The 18,041-nt window shown below is 46.8% G+C and overlaps 1 protein-coding gene across 1 annotated transcript; it reads left to right on the top strand.

Annotated features, from left to right (window-relative positions):
* Nucleotides 1-1,304: 1,304 nt before the first annotated feature.
* stxbp6l (syntaxin binding protein 6 (amisyn), like) lies at nt 1,305-7,650 on the top strand (the record flags this gene model as incomplete). The annotated part of the gene is made up of 5 exons (XM_080023945.1): nt 1,305-1,458; nt 3,188-3,318; nt 3,686-4,028; nt 4,389-4,487; nt 7,484-7,650. The coding sequence occupies 5 exons, from the start codon at nt 1,305-1,307 to the stop codon at nt 7,648-7,650; spliced, it is 894 nt and encodes a 297-aa protein (XP_079880071.1).
* Between the last annotated feature and the right edge of the window lie 10,391 nt (nt 7,651-18,041).

Below are 18,041 nucleotides of genomic sequence, written 5' to 3'. Positions count from 1 at the left end.
CTCCACCTCCTCCCTCCTCCGTTGCCTCGGACCGCCGTTGGAGTCTGGTCACTTCTGTTTCCCTTCTCTCAATTCCACACGGAGAGTTAGGCGACGGAACGTGGAGATGGAGCCGTCCACATGTTGTTTTATGCCCCGATTGTAATGATTTAAAAAAAAAAAAAAAAAATAAAATAAAAGTCCTGCTTAATGTTCAAATCCCCTCAAATTTCACATTGAAATGAACTTCTGAATGGAAACTGAATCTCGACTCAAGCTCTCATTAGAAAAGCCCCCTCGTAGCCCTGGGCTCCTGTTGCTTTCCCGGATGATGTGGTGCTTTACCTCGGTCGGTCTTGTTTTTCTTTTTCTTTTCCATTAAAATAGACCTTTGCACCTTCCCTTCCGTGGCCTCCGTCCATTCATTCACAAATGTCTACCACTGGCTTTTCACATGTAAACTATTGATGAGCTGACTCCCTGTTGATCTTGTTTGTTTTTTGTTTTTCTGGAAACTCAGGACCACCACGCGTCCTCGGCTCTTTGGGGTTCAGAGGTTAGGAAAGCGAAAAAATGAAAAGGGTGCAACAACATTAAAAACACGACAACTTTGCGTTTCCGTCACAGGTTCTGGTTCCTCACAGTTCCACAGCCACATGTATTGATGCGGGATCGTGTTCGGAGGTGAGCTTTTGAAGACCTCGCCATTCTTGTGCGATCCGGTCCAGGCCGAGCCTTTTTGAGGGAAAGGAGCAAGTCGAGAGCAAGATTTTTCCCATACTTCCCAAACACTGACTGAGGACGGACATTTTTTGTTTGCATGTTTTTTTGTTTTTTTTGTTTTTTTTTTATAATATAGATTTCATTTCACTTAAATAGATTTAGTTGTTGCATGTAAAACAGATTGCCTCGAGGATCCCGAGACCCCCTAATTTACAGTACATATAGACACGCAGCGCAGTATGTCTCTTTAATGTAGTTTCCAGTCAGGCTGCTTTCAATGGGACTGTGTTTTCCTCTTTGAATGGGATCCATCACTCAGTCCACACGTGATCTTTCCACTTGATAAAGCTGGTTTCTCTGTGGGTGCTCGCGCCTTCACCGCAAGGCGCGGTGCGGAGCGACACTCCATCTACTTCCCTCTAGGATAAATAGCAAAGAGCGCACTTTGTGCACTAGGGAGCGTTTTCAAGGAGAAAAGAAAGAAGAAGAAAAAAAGCAACAGCCAAGACCTGACTCAGGTAAAGTTATTCATTTAGAAATTAAATTATAAATAAAACGCTTCCGGGAATAAAATAGAACCCTACCAGGTATCTCCGGACACCATGAGCCTCCAGGCTGCTGTGAAGAAGGAGGTCTTCATCCCCCGCGACGAGAGGATGCTGGTTGCGGTGGAGGTGAAGAGGAGGAAGAGGAAGAGAGTGCCCTTCCTCCCCACCGGAGGCACGGGCGACTACGTGACCTTCATCTGTCTCTCAGGTAAACTTTTGGAAAAAAAGGAAATCTTCTGAACACGCAACAGCAGGAGTCTGGGGGCAGTTTGTACCTCAGCCTTCCTTAAGCTGCTCTTATCATCGAAGCTTTGGAAACATTTTGCCCAAGGGCACTTCAACAGTGGGGACAGACGGTGTCTTTATTATATTTCTTAGCCGCGTTGGGCGCATTGAGTTTATTCCTAAAATGCTTAATGCCACAATGTACCAGTCATTTTAATAGTGTGCTCATGGTATACTAACGTTGCATCTAAATGGCATACTTAAAGTAGTAATCCACAGGATTACCACATTTTATCAATTTTTCAAGATGGTACTTATTAAGAAACAGCCATTCATTGTATTTGCGGTACGCATTAGCTCCTCTATATGGTGATGCTGTTGCCATTGAACCTTTCCCGAGAGGAGTGCACACTTGCAAAAAAATAAAAGGCAGCACCAGTGAATTTCATAAACAAGAAGCTATGTGTGGCTCCCTCGGATTAAAAAATATCCCGGCCGACTTAAGTGACCCGGGAAAAAAAAACGCAAAATCAATCGATCAGGCAAAAACTTTGAAGAAAAGAAAGTGACGTCTTATATGGAGACGAGGGCAAACCTGGATTGTGGAGAAAAATCAAAACGTTGCAGTTTCGGATCAAAGCCTCAGATTTTTAGTGAAATCTGCGCAACGCAGACCATTTAATGGATTGGCACTTTGAAGGCAGGGCTGATGGTTTTCAGGGTTTTTAAAAGGCTGTGTTGGGGTTCGTTCCTCTGGTGCGTCCCGGTTGAGGTGGATCTCATACAGTGGCGCCGCTGTCAGATGGTGCATCACAGGAGCCCTTGTTTTGCCGAGAACACAGTGCTGACAGTGTGTTAAAAGAACAGTGCTTAATATCACACCACATCACCGGCTCTGACACCGTTCCTGGGTGTCAGAGCGACTGATATCGATCTGATGTAGTCACGTTGTCACAACCGCATGTTGTAGAGATGGTGCAAGAGGCTTTGAATGGACAGAGAGCTGGTTCTCTGCAAAGCGTTGATCCTGCTGTGGGTAAAAAAAACCAAAAAACGGAATAGTCCCAGTCATTTAATATGGAAGCAAATCTAATTTAATATTAAATTGTTTATGTTGGCGCAAAGATAAAAAAATACAAAATGCCCTAAAAATGCAGAGGTGAAAAATAATTAAAATCAGCTGCAGCCCGCCCCGCTCCGCCAGCATTCGGCAACTTCCGGTCGATTGGCAACCGTTCTAATTCCTTCTCCAAATATAGTAGATCGATGTGGATCAAACTTGGACCACAAAATATCTGAACTGCCCAGAATCCAACGACACTTCATTCATGTCCATGGGTTGCTGTGCGCCAGACACTTTTAGCCCTAAAAATGCAGAGGTGAAAAAGTAATTAAAATCAGAACAAAAACAATAGGGTTCCAGCACTGCGAGCTGGAACCCTAAATATTAAAATATGCATATTGGCAGACTCCACATGAATCACCCCATAAATTGCATATTATTCTATTATCCCTATCTATTATACATAATTATTTATATTATACTATTATATTATAAATTATTATACTATTATCTATTTTTATTTAAGGTATTTAAATGTATTACAAACTACATTGAAAAACCTGAAATGTCAGTATTTTTGATTTTCTATCAACACGAAATATACTTTTGTTACATAACCTTTATTTTGTATTTGTTCTTCATCGTCCAGTGACCAACAAGAGGCCTCACCAGCTCCTCATCACGAAGGTGAAGCGTTTTGGAGGCTCCGCCTCCTTCACCACCAGGTCACAGTGGAATGTGGAGCAGCTGAGACAGGTCAACGGCATCAACCCCCATAAGGTGAGTGAGGGAGGGAGGAAGGAACCACAGAGGAAGGAAGGAAGGAAGGAAGGTTGTGTGTATCCTCTAATTAAAACAAGGTTTCATATAACAGTCTCCTGTAAGTACGTCCTGAAAAATTGACAAGGATAAAAATAGATCAAAATATTTAATACAGCACTGGCATCAGACACAGTCACAAAACACTTTTCATTTCGTCTTGATTTATCATCACATGCATCAAATCATTTCACAATTCACAATATCACACAAACTGCTTTTTTTTGGCCGATGTTATCTTCCTCTTATCATGATATTACCGACAAACTCCCAACACACACACACCACGTTGTCGAACCATGCCTCCTCCCCCGTCTCCCCCTCCCAGGACAGCCCAGAGTTTGACCTGGTCTTCGACAACGCCTCGGACCAGTGGGTGGCCAGCTCCTCGGCCGAGAAGTGCATCCTAATCCAGATCCTGTACCACGCCTGCCAGACCTACTGGGAGGGCAAGGTGGGCCAGCTGGCCAAGGCGGCCAGCCTGGGGAAGGCGGCCAGCGGGCGGGGCAGATCGAGCCCCGACACCAAGGACTCCCACGGAGCCGGACCCGGACCCGGCGACCTCCAGGCGGAACCCCGGCCCAGGTCCAGGAGCCTTCACGTCAGACGGAAGAGCTACGCGCCCCCCAGGCAGACGGAGTTCATCAACTGTCAGCCCAAGCTGACCGGAGGTACGGCACGAAGGGGCTCGGCGTGGGCATGTCCGCTTCTCCGGGAAACCGGACGCTTCATTCCAGATGATGAATGAATTGGTTAAATCAGCGTATTGGGCCGGTTTGAACCTGTTTGGCGCCGAGCCGTCCTGGAGGGAGGAAGTCTCCTTTTAGTCTCTCCTCAAGGTTTCAACGGTTTCGGACGCTGGGCTTCTTGTGGAAGTCTTGGTTTTTTCCAGATCGGGGATGGCCGCCGTTTCATCCGGTAGCTGCAGGGAAGTTGTAAAAGCCATTTGAGGCGGGTTCTATTGTGATGAAGGGCGACGTAAATAACTCGAGTTGACTGGCCCTCATTGTCTCCGTGTTGGTTTTTCCTAGAGGCCTGCACCATGAACCTGGTCATCTTCCGCTGCCAGGCTTTCTTTAATCGCATGAAGACCAGGATGGCCGCCAACCAAGGTCATTCACAGTTTAAAGGTAAGATATCTGAGTTAGATAGTGTTGATGGTCAATAAGATTGTGTGTGTGTGTGTGTGTGTGTGTGTGTGTGTGTGTGTGTGTGTGTGTGTGTGTGTGTGTGTGTGTATACAGGTATTGATCAATCACTTAACCAGTGGATGCTTATCATTGATTACCGCACAGAGCACATTTCTGGGTTTTAAAACATCCAGGGTCTCAGACCTGTGCTCCACCTTGCGTCCTGGGCTTTGTCGTTCATGCCGCATTGTCTTTTTTTAATTTTTTTTCTATTCCCAGAAAAGGTTTCCTTTAACCACAACCTGGACCGCTTTTAGAATGATCCACGAACGGCGTAGGGCTTGGAACCATCAATCCTCTTTACACTGGCATGACTTCCCCTCTCATTTCATCCCAGTCTCTCTCTCTCTCTCTCTCTCTCTCTCTCTCTGCTTTTTGTCTATTGTCCTCTGCCCGGCTTCACCTCGCCACTGGTGCCGGAGAATGGATCCTCTGTGATGTGGCCGCCAGATGAGAGGGGACTTTGTTTTATCGCGGGAGGGCGGGCTCCCACACAATGCCTCGCCTTTTCGGAGGTCCGGGGCCTTTTTTAGACGGAGGGAGAGCGCTCTGCACCACTGAACCCACTGACAGGGGGATTGTAATGGATGGGAGAGGTGCCAGGCCACAGCGTGGCAATGCGCTGCCCATCAACTGCAGCAGGCCCTGGCTGCCCAACGGGATTTTGGCCTTTGAAGTAGCCGTGTGATACTACGACCGCCCCTGTGGAGGGGTCCATCTCCTCTGCTACCTCCTATGGACGGGTTTATCAGCGACACCATTTGGAGATGCAGAGGCGGACGGGAAGGAAGGAAGATGGAACAGGAAGCGGTGTTGTGGAGAGGTTGAAGGGCAGGAAGCTGAGTTGTAAAGTTAGCTGCCTGTTGTCACAAAGGTGATGGGCAGAGGAAACATCTGAACCGTCTATTTCTTTATATCAGAAAGAAAACACACATTGGAACCAGAGAATTGATTGTGTTGAATAAAACCATGCAAATCAGACATCCATACATTTTGTATTATGAAGACACCGTCCAGTTCATTGTCAAGAGATGGGCTTTAGTCCTAACAGTGGAAGGTCTGTCTACTCATCCAGCCCCAATTTTTTGGGAGCTTGGTCACCTCCTTCGATCATCTGATTAAAGAACCCTCCGTTCTGAACAATTGGGACTTGAATCCGTGACGGCGGCGCTGGAAGGCAGTGTCTGAAACATTAAGCCACCAGGTCCTCCTTGGTGCTCACCCCTGGTCCCCGGGTGCTTTTCAACGCGCCCTCGAGGAGCCGCCTTTCAAAAACCCACGCGGCATCAAAGCCTCAAGTCTTCCGACAGCGACCTATCTCTTTGAGCCACCGAGTCCTCGTGAGGTTGGCTCCTCCAACCATCTGATTTAAGGAACGACGGCAGTGACTCGGCTGGAGTGTCTTCCTGGGTGTGTGTCGTTCCCTTAAGATAGACGACTCTGATATCATATGCTGCTGCCCATTGAGAGTCTCTTATGAAGCTTGGGCTTGTCATCCAATCATTCGATTAAAGGAACAGGAGTTGAACCAACATGCCACCAGGTCGCCTTCACGCTGAGCATTTAAATACGGGCTCGTGTCGCAAGCTTTCAGAAGCTCTCCTGGCAACAAACCCTCACGTCCTCGCACACAACAACACTCGACGACTGGTCCCTTTGAGCCACCGAGTCTTATGAAACTCGGTTGTCTCCTACAATCATCCGATTAAAGGAATAGGACTTGAAATTGATACCTGAACCTGTAGCGGCAGCTGTGGACCGTGCCGCGCCCTCACACCACAGGGTCCTGCTGGGACACAGCTTCTCTGCGATGACCTTCACCGGCTTCCGTTGACATGAGGGTTACTGCCACACTGTCGGTAAACTCACCACCTCCTACGACGATGTGTTCAGTCGAGTATGTAGATCAACACACATCAGGAAGTCCTCCCTCGCTCACTGTGTCACACCGCCTCAATCAAACGAACAGAGTCTGAAAATTGAACTACTCGGCAATTACAGAACGTCTAAATGATCAAACGCGATTCTCCTTTCATTGGTAAACTTGAGGTTTTTTTCTGATGGACACAGAGCTGCTATTCCGCCGGAGCCGATGAATTAGATGAATCAATGCAGCCTGGCAAATTTGATCTTGCGGCACAAGAGCTACTTTCCATTATTTCTTTTGAAGTGGAATTTAAGAAATGTTTCACGGCACACCTGGCGATCGGGCGAGCGCGGAGGTTGAAAAACGTTTTAGATATAACCTGCTGTGATTTAAAAAAAAAAAAAAAAATTGCATGTTGGTTAGTCGTAACCGATATGGAACACAGATTTCTTTGTGTTTTGTCTGCAATATCAGTGTTCAAGTCGTAGTAGAAGTAAATATCTGATATTAAATATGTTAAGTATATGAATTCATAGCATTCGTTGACACACTGTCGCATGGATACAATATGTGACTATGTCTGCGTGGCAGTTCGGCCTGCCACACGCCACCCGGGTGACGTTTTCAGGGCACAGAGACACAGGCGATGGGTTGTAGACATCAGTTTAAGGTGGAGAGGAGGCTGGGTGGAATTAGCCAGGAGCAGATCGTGTCATGACACGGCTCCTCTCCTGAGTGAGTGTGAAGAGGGAGGTTTTAACCTGTTGCCCGTTAGCCCCACCAACGAGCAATAGGTATGCAGCCACCCTGACCCAATCACCGAGATCCAGGTCCGGTGTGGCTGCTCAAACCATCCCATCCCCACACCACAGTCTCGTTAATGCGTTATATAATATAAATACAATTCAGATATTATCGTCATCATCATTTTATGTCTTTTGCTCACATTTGTCCAGAAAATCTAGACCAAGCACACAAGGCCCGCTGATAATGTGAATGTATGACATTTATTATATTATCTTCTCAATAACTGCCTCTCGTGGCATCTTTCTTTCTGTTCTTTTCACAGGTCAGCCCGGGCAGCACCGTCCAGGGGGCATTGTGGGTACTGCGGTCAAGCGAGCCACCGTGGCCCTGGGGGAGCGAGGACAGAGACTGAGTCAGGCTGAGGACCGCACCGTGGAGCTGATGCAAAAAGCCCAGCAGTTTGCCGACACCGCCCACAAGGTGGCGTAGCCTCATCACTATCAAACACTCATCCGTTCCTTCGTTCGGCCCTTCCATTTTTGTTCCATTGCGAGGCCCAAAAAGGTGACCATAAGGATGCTGTGTACCTCGAATTTAAGGCGCGAACATTGAATGGTCCTGCACGAGCGTGACGGATGAATTTAATGCACACTGGCTGCGGTTCAAAAATATCTATATATGTTAATGGCTCTTATGTTACAGTTCATGTTAAGGGGATTTTATGTTAATGATTCACATGTCATAGTCATGTGTTTTGATTTAGACCAGGTTCTAATGTGCATGATTATTTCAGAATAATGAAATTCAATATACTTCAGTCCAATTCCTGACTGTCACTGATGGTAAATAACAACAAAACACAGGAAAACAAAAGGCATGCAGAATGAAAACAAACATATGCATGACCAGGACGGTGAGGAGCAGGAGGAGGAGGAGGGGGGTGGAGATTCTATCCGTGCAAGGTGGGCGTACGTCCGAAAGTGCGATAACCGGCGGCGTGCCCGAAATCCCCCCGTCGTACGGTCGTTGCCGTCCGATCAGGCGGCGCGGCGCAGGGGAGAGCGCCGCGGCCGGCTCTGGAAAGGAGACGCGGTGTCCTGCAGGGGAAAAAAGGCTTCCTCGCTCTCCCTCCTCTCGCAGCCGCTCGGCGATCGAGCCGACCGAGTCGATCCGCCCGAGCGCCCCGGGAGAGACAAACGGGACAGGAGTCGCAGGAATGTCGACCACTCAAAATGCACGACCGGAACTAACCGCCGTTTCAGAACGCATGAGGTTCTGGTGCGTCTCGTGCGTTGATGGTCTCATGAAGCATGGCGCTCTGACTCGCACCCTATTTCCCAGCCGGGGCCCCGGTGAGTGTTAGTGATTAACAAGTGGATTAACAAGAGCGATATCAGCCTATTAGGCGAGTGTATAAATCATGTAAAAGCACCGTAAAGATTTAACGCAGTGATTCAAGTCTATGTATTGGCGATGCATCCCATTTTAATTCCCGAAACGGGGGCGAAAGTCTCAGCGGGTCTTAAGAGCCTCGATATGAGCGGTGACCTTGTCCGTCGCCTCGAGGAGCGGCCACGGAGAGCGCTGCGAGCCCCATGAGCCCTCAATCATCCTCGTGCGGCAGGCGGCTATTAACGTCGCTCTCCAGGAAAAACAAATCAAACGGCCCCTTAAGTAAATCCGGCCGCTGATTGACCGGCGCCTGGCGCCGCCGCACGCCCAGTGTTTACGGTGATTAAATGAGAGCCATTTGAATCTGGAGATAGGCCAGATCCAATCAGGCAAAGCCTCCTCTCGATATCAAAGCCGGGGGGGAAAAACGTCGCCCGCTCTCCCGCTCCGCGGATCAGAGCTTTAAAAAGGAACAGTCAGAAGCAATGGAAGTGCTGGAGGAAGGCGTCCGAGCTACGGCCGCGCCTCCTCCCCCGACCCCTCCGTCACCCCCGAGCTACGGCACGGTGGTGTTACCTGATATGATGTAAAGCTGGATAATGTCAAGTTAAAAGGTTATAACGAGCTGTTTTAAATGTAAAAAAAAAACCCCAATAAACAAACAAACAAACACGGACGAACGGAGCGTTTAAAGAGCAAGTCAAGGTCGATTACAAGGTCAATGGTCAATTCACGTAATGAGTGAATAAAATATTACGGATCGGTCCTTTAAGTAGAGGCCTCAAAGCAAGATAATCAAAAACCTTCTTTCCACTGTGATGTGCATTATTTCTGCTTTAGGTTTAAAAAAAAAAAAAAAAAAAAGAAAAGTATTTGTTTCTGTTTCGTTTATGTCCTAACACTCAACACCAACGTCGCATTTCCCGTAATGAATGAAACCGCAACGCGTAAAATGTCTTATATTTTTGGGCTTTCCTTGTTTCCTTCCTCCAGCTGGCCCTGAAGCATTCCAAGTAGAGCCCCTCCCACGCGACGGGCGTCGACGGCGTCGACGGGCGTGCCCGTACACGCTTTGCAGCCTCCTCACAACGTCCACGCTAACCGAGGCGGAGAGCTCCCCCGCCCGTGAAGACTCGCTCCGAGGGGGGGGAATCGAACCGTCGACCCTGCAGACGGTGACCGTGAGCGCTGCGCTCGTAGCTCGCAGGCGGGGGTGGAGAATCCCAGGTCCGGGAGGTGAAAAGCCCCGCGCCGCGTTTTGGCCGCAGCCGCGCACCGCTCGGGCAGTCGGGGTCTCCGGGTCGATGCCGATTAACCAATTCCAAATTTCCGAATCCGAGTTTTCCCGCCTCTGCTCGTAACCAAGCAAGCGTGCGTGATCACCCCCTACGAAACCACTGACCTTTGACCCCCACCGACCCCCACCCCACTGGAGGTTGGGTGGGGCAGGGTGGGGGTTCACCTGCTCTTCTGGCTGGATAACGAAAAAAGGTGACGCCGCTCGCACTGCAGCTGCAGCGTTTTCTGTGTGATTAAGGAGTTTTCTCACATCTGCTCACAAATCCTTAAAATATTTTGGTCGGAGCGTTTCGAGCACTTTATTGTCCACGGGGTTTTTTTTTTTTTTTTTCCTGGGCTTTCGTTCATTTAAGTCCACCCTTCGCCATGGTAGCAGAATTAAAGTTTTTTTTGTTTTGTTTTCCCATAATACTAGACGGATCCGCTTTATTAGCAGCTGTAGGCGTCCTTCTCCGTCGTGCGTATGACGTAGTTTTCATGTTTCATGTTTTTTTCCCCGTGTTATTTCCGTGTAGCTGATATTACGTGTAACAACCCCCCCTTGAGGGCTTGCACAGTCGGGGATATTGTGCGAGCGGTGATCCTAATTTGTGGAGCGCTTTAACCTCAACGTTCCCCCCCCCGTTCCCCCCGTCTCTCTCTCCCTGTCGCTGTCCGTCGTCCGCCGGGGTCTGATCCGACTCAACGCCGTCCGTGGGTTTGATCTCGCTCCGGCGTCCGTGTCCGTGTCCTCGTCGTTGACGTCGGTGCGTCTTGAGCTCTGTGCTCGCCGTCGATCCGTCCGCCGTCTGCCGTCCCTTGTCTTCCGGTCTCCGTGCGGCGTTCGCGTTTTCGCCGCGTGTCCCTGTTTTAGATGTGTGCTCCGTGCCGCTAGGAGTCGATTGAAAAGACGAATTAGCTCCCGGGGTGAGCTCCCTCCGCCAGCCCGGCCTGTGATTGGGGATCCGGGCGACCTTCAGGAGAAGGAGTGGACTCGAGCGCGCTTAAACCGTTGATGTTTGCAAGGTGTGTCTTTAAAATCCGCTCAGCCTCTTTGTTTTTTGGTGTGAAGACTCAGTTTGATGGTTTAATGGTTTTTTCTTTTTTGGGATGAACGTATGTAGCTGTATGTGTTGCTGTGTATGCTATAGTTGATGTGAAAGGACACTACATTAACACTGTTTACTACTCTCTTTTCTTTTGACACAATTAAATAATATGGGAACATATATTTTGTCTTTGCTTCTTGTAGTGACCCGGCGCTCACCACTAGATGGCGCACCGACAGCAAATAAAATAACTTTATTGGAATAAAAAGTAAAAAAAAAAAAAAGAGACAATAAATGATTTTGATATAGACGGAACATAATGTTATTTTTAAAATATTTGATTTTGCTTCCACATTGAGCGAGCGCTTGATCACGATAAACATTCTCACTGTTTCCATCTCAGACAGATTCTGGGCGATAGTGGTTCTATATAAAATAAATGCTTCTGTATTATTCATTGGGGGTTTATTTCTTGACCCATTTCACCGCAGTGAGGAAACAGAGGCAGACTACTAGATTGAAAAACTCGAAAAATCACAAATTTAGATTGCAAAAATAATATATATAATAATAAATACATATAATAAAATAATCCTAAAAAGTAACTAAACATAACATAAAAAGCAATAAATTCAATATTAAATAACCATAAACAATAAACCTATATAGCAACAATTCACATTCTGTAAAAAAAAAAGTAGAGAATTGTGCATAGTATGCATAATATACATACAAATCTGTGAATTCAGTGTAAACAGGGTGAAAACAAAATGTTTATAGTAACAATATAACAGCCATATATATATATATATTATATATATATATATATATATATATATATATACAGCCATATATAACAGCCATATATATATATATATATATATATATATATATATATATATATATATATATATATATATATATTATATATATATATATATATATATATATACAGCCATATATAACAGCCATATATATATATATATATATAATATATATATATATATATATATATATATATATATATATATATATGTAATATATATATATATATATATATATTACATTTCACTGCATATATGTATGGAAGTATGTATATGTATGTGACAAATAAAAATCTTGAATATTAGCATTAGTATTGATAAGTATCAATCAATATAGTATTGCAAAAGACGAGTGTAAAGAAAAACGAATGCAAAGTCTACAGCACATGCTGATTCATGCAGCCATTTGCATCCATCACCATCTGATCAATACGTTTGATCATTATGGGTGAAGGCCGCGGAGTGCGCTGTGTCGTCGTATCGACTGAGGGGATGAGTGTCTCCTGCTCGGATTTGTCACCGGAGCAGGACGGCTCTGACCTTGTGGCTGGAGGAGATACTACGACCTGGCACCAGGCCCACACCCACTCTGCTTGCAGGGGCGCTGGACCGGAACCAGGCCCCTCCACCACCACCACCACCACCACCACCACCAGGGGTCTGAGCCTCACTTTCATCTAGTGAAACACTGTAAATCCACAATACAACAATCTGATGCCGAAAGCCTGAGCAAACGTGTCAGATACCGATGAAAAACATAATTTTCCAGCTTTTGCGGATCCATAAAAGCGTTTTGGGTGATGTGAAAGCTCGGTGGAAGTGATGGATTGGAGCATCACCTGCGAAAATGTCAGGATTAAGACTCACCTAAAGGCTGGAAGAACCATGATTCATTTGGGATGTATTAATAGCTGAGGTCACATAGAGGACACAGATGGAGACAGCATCAAAAGGGCGTGGCTCGAGAGAACGAGAATCAAATATATATCTACTGTTTAAAGATAGTGAGAATAATCATTCTGACATTATCTGTTTGCCAGATTGCTGAGCCGTTTTGTGGAGGGTATGTGCAGGTATTTAAAGTATACTACACCCTTATTAACCTCTTAAATTCTACACCTTCCAGTCTATATATAGATTGGACTGCTGTGCATGGTACGTATTTAGGAACCCACCACTCTTCTTAACAGACAGTACACTAACCTCATCGACTGCCACTAAAGCCTCCTATTGTTCCTCTTAAAACCCTCGCTGCCAGAAGCCTTTTCTTGCCCGTCGACAGCTTAAGTTTCCCAGAGAAGTCGCTGTCACGTGGTTCTCCAAGGACAACCAGACCACGCGCGGCGAGGGGTGACGCTGATTCCGTGCCTCTCTGGCGGGATGTAGACGCCATGTCCGACATGAAACATAAATGTTCGACGGGCGTCTGCGGAAGGCCGTTGTTTTATAGCCTGTCACGCAGCTCGTACGTCGCACCGTGCAGGATTGGCGGCGTGGGGGCTTTGTGCACCGTGGCCGTAATGAGTGACGCTGGCCATCGGGGGGGGGCTGGGGGGCGGCGGCGACGTCTCCCGGACGCCGACGAAATGCAACCCAAAATAGGGAGGCGCATAATTGGACCAAGTCATAATATGTTTGAAGTGCAATAGTTATGTTCAGGCCCCTGTTATGGCAGGAGGCTGAGCTGCCAAAGGGCCCTTGAGCAAAGAAGTAAAGCCATGCACCTTCACCTTCAGGCCAGAGATCAAGGTCGAATGACATTAAATGTCTTTCTTTCTGGATTCTCTCTATGCAATGATTACTGTCTAATATATGAGATATATTCAGTCAAATTTTATTTGATTATTAAATTAAGGCATTTGTGCACAGCGAAAACTACAAGGAGTTTTACTTTTCTGTGTTGGGATAACGAACGGTTTTGCAGTGTACCCTGGAGGTGCATCTCCGGATCGCCTGCGGAGTCCGTCGGTCTAATTCAAATTTGATCATTTTTTGATTCCTTGCTGTGGTGTGGGGATGGGATGGTTTGAGCGGCCACACCTGACATGGATCTAGGTGATCGGGATCAGGGTGGCTGCATACCTATTGCTCGTTGGATGGTCTCACGGGCAGCAGGTAAAACCCGCATCCCCACACTCACTCAGGAGAGAGGAGCCCTGTCACGACATGTTCCAACTGCTCCTGGCTAAGTCCAGCGAGCCTCCTCTCTACAATAAACAGGTGTTTACAACCCACCGGCTTCTGTGTCTCTGTGCCGGAGGTCCCTGAACACGCCGCTTGGGTGGCGCGTGTTAGGAGAAACTGCCACGGCTCCCCTGCTGTTTCCCTGCACAGTTTGCATCTGCACAAAGTCTTGGCCGAGGTGCCCTTCAGCGAGGCACCTCACCACGGAAAACGCCGCGGTGGGGCGTCACCAGAAGACGAAAAGCGCTAAAACTGCAGCTTCCAGGCTTGACAACACAACAGAGAGCGGCTGTTTCGGGGAAGATTCCAGAATCAGGAGTTTGGACTTGGTTTTGGAATTCGAGGCGAGCACGCGCGCAGAGCGTGGCGCGTGGGTGAGCGGCGCGGCGCGCCCCCAACGCGGGGGAGGGAGGACGTCGGCGGCTCACAACGCAACGAAACGTGCGGGAACGAGGAGCAGCCGAGTGGAACCGTCGCCGTCCATGGTGGAACCGAGCTTCTCCTCCAATTAACGGCCGGCGCGGCCGCCCCAACAGGGGCGGCTAATCCAATTCTTGAAATGAAAACGGAATCGCAGGGGGCTTGAAAGGAGAGCATCGCTGTTCAGACCCTGCGGCGGGATTAAGGACACATGCGCACACACACGCACACACACACGCACACACACACGTACACACACACGTACACACACACACACACACATGACACATAAACACACACAACAGATACGTTCATAACTAAAGGGAGTGCAGGAAAGTAGGCCAGGATCGGTGCTCATTTGTGTGTGTGTGTGTGAGATTCGGTGACTTGGTGCTCAAACCTGCGCCCCCCCCACCGACTTTGAGATCAGTATCTGGGGCAAAACCCACAATGACTTTTGGCAACATGTGCTTTCCTGCACATGTCGAGAGCCACAACACCAGGCTGCTGACGGTAGAGAGGTGGAGGTGGAGGTGGAGGTGGTGGTGTTGTTCTTCTTCTTAAATTGCTGAATCCATGCATGTTGTACAGTGGATGCAAAGAGTCAGTGAACAGCTGCTAAATAATACATGTAAGAATAATTTGAGAGGAAGAATTAATATTGACACATACATCTCTATCTGTCTGTCTGTCCATCTATCTATATATCTGTCTGTCTGTTTGTCTGTCTGTCTGTGACTGAGAGCGAGGGAACCAGATTTTGACAGCAGCGTCAAAAAGGTGAGGTAGGCAACATGGTTTTCAGCCAGATACTGACATCAGTGGTGTGTGTGTGTGTGTGTGTGTGTGTGTGTGTGTGTGTGTGTGTGTGTGTGTGTGTGTGTGTGTGTGTGTGTGTGTGTGTGTGTGTGTGTGTGTGTGTGTGTGTGTGTGTGTGTGTGTGTGTGTGTAAAGGTGACCAGAGGTGTGGTTGTTGCAGTGAGTAGATGAGTCCAGATGGTCCTGCTGTGAGCCTGGATCTCTGGCCAGACCTGAAACAGCAGACCACACACAAACGCAAATACACGCACACACACACACACACACACACTCTTTCTTTGTAAAAAGCATTGTAACTTAGGTGTGATATAGGCAGATTTATTGGCACCACACTGAGAATAACTTGAAACTTATTTCTTACACACACACACACACACACACACACACACATACAGAGAACTCATTGAAACTTTCGCCGATCTGTTTCACAAAGATCTCACATTCCCTCTGACACACACACATACACTCAGAATAAATGATTCTCTTTCACCATCTTCCTCGTTATATCACTGTCACTTTACGTCTCACACTTTCCAACACACACACACACACGCACACACACACTCCACACACTCTGTTTTTCTCTTTCTGACCTCTCTTCTAATAATACCTGGCTGAGTTGTCTCCTCTTCATCACGCAGCTTAAAAGCAGAGATTTGGGTCCAGGTGTTTGGCAGCACGAGTTGTAGAGGTGTTAAGCTGCTTTCCAGAGAACATCCCTAATCTAACAGGGGCTGATTTGGGAAATTGGTGTGTCTAAGTAGTTCTGTTTTGTTCCCGTGTCCGTACGCGTGTATGTGTGGGTGTCTGTGTGTGTGTTTATTTAAAGAATGTTTTTAAATTCCTATATCTGTATGTGTACAGTATATCTGTATAATGTATATGTGTGCGCAAAAAAGCACATTCTCGCGTGTGTGTGTGTGTGTGTGTGTGTGTGTGTGTGTGTGTGTGTGTGTGTGTGTGTGTGTGTTAGAGTGGGGTGCTTGCTTGGTTAAGTCCTCTGGGTTCATGGACAGGCCAACGAACAGAGAGCTGGGTTATACGGAGAGCGGTGCTCAGACGAGGCCGGCGCAGTAAACGATGCAACAAAGCAACAAACATCGACCTTATTCGAATGATTTCCTGCCGCCGTCGGTATTTTAAAATCACAGCAAGCTTTTTGTCTTGAGTTTCGTCTTCGCGTCTCCCGGCAAATCCAATGTGCCGTCTGTTTGACGCTTTTATTTGTCACTAACTGACCGAGCGATTTCCGAAAGCCATGTTGACCAGTCAGATGTCATCAGTCGCCTCCGGATCACAGTCCTCTCCACCAATCGCAAATCATCTAACAAATGATACAACTCAGCACTTCCAAACAGAATAATTAAAATTTTAGCGCATCTAGCATGGTTTTAATGAATACATCCGGTTCTAATTTGGAATAAACGTGCATTTTGTTGCGTAAATAATCCAAAAAACAAGTATCCGTCCATCCAGACTCATCATCCAGGAATGATGATCCTCTGCTGCTGCACTGTACGTGCAGCCTCCTCCTCTCGGTCTTGGAGCGGTGGATCCATTAGCGTGAGCTCCTCTCGGGGCTTATCGTTTGAATTGCATTGTTGTCGTAATTAAAACGCAGCTGGAGACGCAGGAGCGGAACGGCAACGTGGACGCCGTGAGATCTCCGTGACCTCCTCGCACGTGGACGCTGCAGGTGGAGCCGGGCGCCGCGGCGGGAATTGGCAGGAACTCGCCGGAGCCGGATAAAGGTCGGAGGCGACCGGCCACGGGGAGGTCTCTGGACCCTGTCCCTAGCAGTAATGATTTAATAAAAAAAAATATTGTATTAAAAAAATGATTAAATAAAAAAAAAAAAAGTACTGGAATAAGGCTGGGGGATATTGACAAAATACCTCAATATCACATTTCTCATTATATCATAATCATCATAATAATAGTTCATCATAATAATTTTATAATATTTTTTATAATAATAATATATTATTACCATTGATTAGAAGCTGTCTATGAAGTAAAATAAATCACATTACTTTTACTGTAAAACAACGTTAAAGACAGCATTTAACTATATAATGATTTTACGATAAACAAAATCCCAGATGATGAATACTGATCTTCACAGGACGTAGTATGAGATGCACGAGACTTCAGGTCCCCAAACTAAAATAAAAAATGTAAATGAATCCTGTTTTCCTGCCATCGCTGCAATCCATCCAAACATCACACATGTTAGAGCATCGTCAGAATTAGAATGAATCTGTTGATTCCTTCCTTCCTTCCTTCCTTCCTTCATTCACTGTTCTCCACTCCATAACTGGAAACAACATCTTGCATCACGCTCATTAACCTTAATCTCCTCCCATCTCTCATTTGTCCGTCGCAGGGACGCATCCATGCGTTTGGAACCACAAAACCACACGCACATGTACACACACACGCACTGCACAGCATCATATGTCACACTCGGTGCATTGTACTTCCTTTCTTGTCTATTTATATCCGGGGCTGTAATCCAGGTGGCCATTACTCTAAATGTGCTGCCATGTTATCTGGGATGTGCGGACATCCCATAGTGAGCGGCGGCCGCGGCTCGGGGTCTCGTCACGTCTGGTGGACGCGGCTCAGAACGCGTCGGTTATGCAACGGAACAAGGCTTTGTGGTTAAAATACTGTGCAGTGTTGAGGTTATCACCATGTTTCTGGAGTGTTTCATGGTGTATGGTTTACTGGGAGGATTATTATGTATGTCACCTTTTTACCACAGATAGTGACACTTCTATCTATCTGTCTATCTATCTATGTCTGTCTATCTGTCTGTCTATCTGTCTATCTGTCTATCTATCTGTCTATCTGTCTGTCTATCTATCTATCTGTCTATCTATCTGTCTATCCGTCTGTTAATCTATCTATC

This window comes from Zeus faber, assembly GCF_960531495.2.
Source record: "Zeus faber genome assembly, chromosome: 2".
Classification (NCBI taxonomy): Eukaryota; Metazoa; Chordata; class Actinopteri; order Zeiformes; family Zeidae; genus Zeus; species Zeus faber.
Note: the sequence above shows the minus strand (reverse complement) of the source record. Positions and strands in the feature narration are given on the sequence as shown.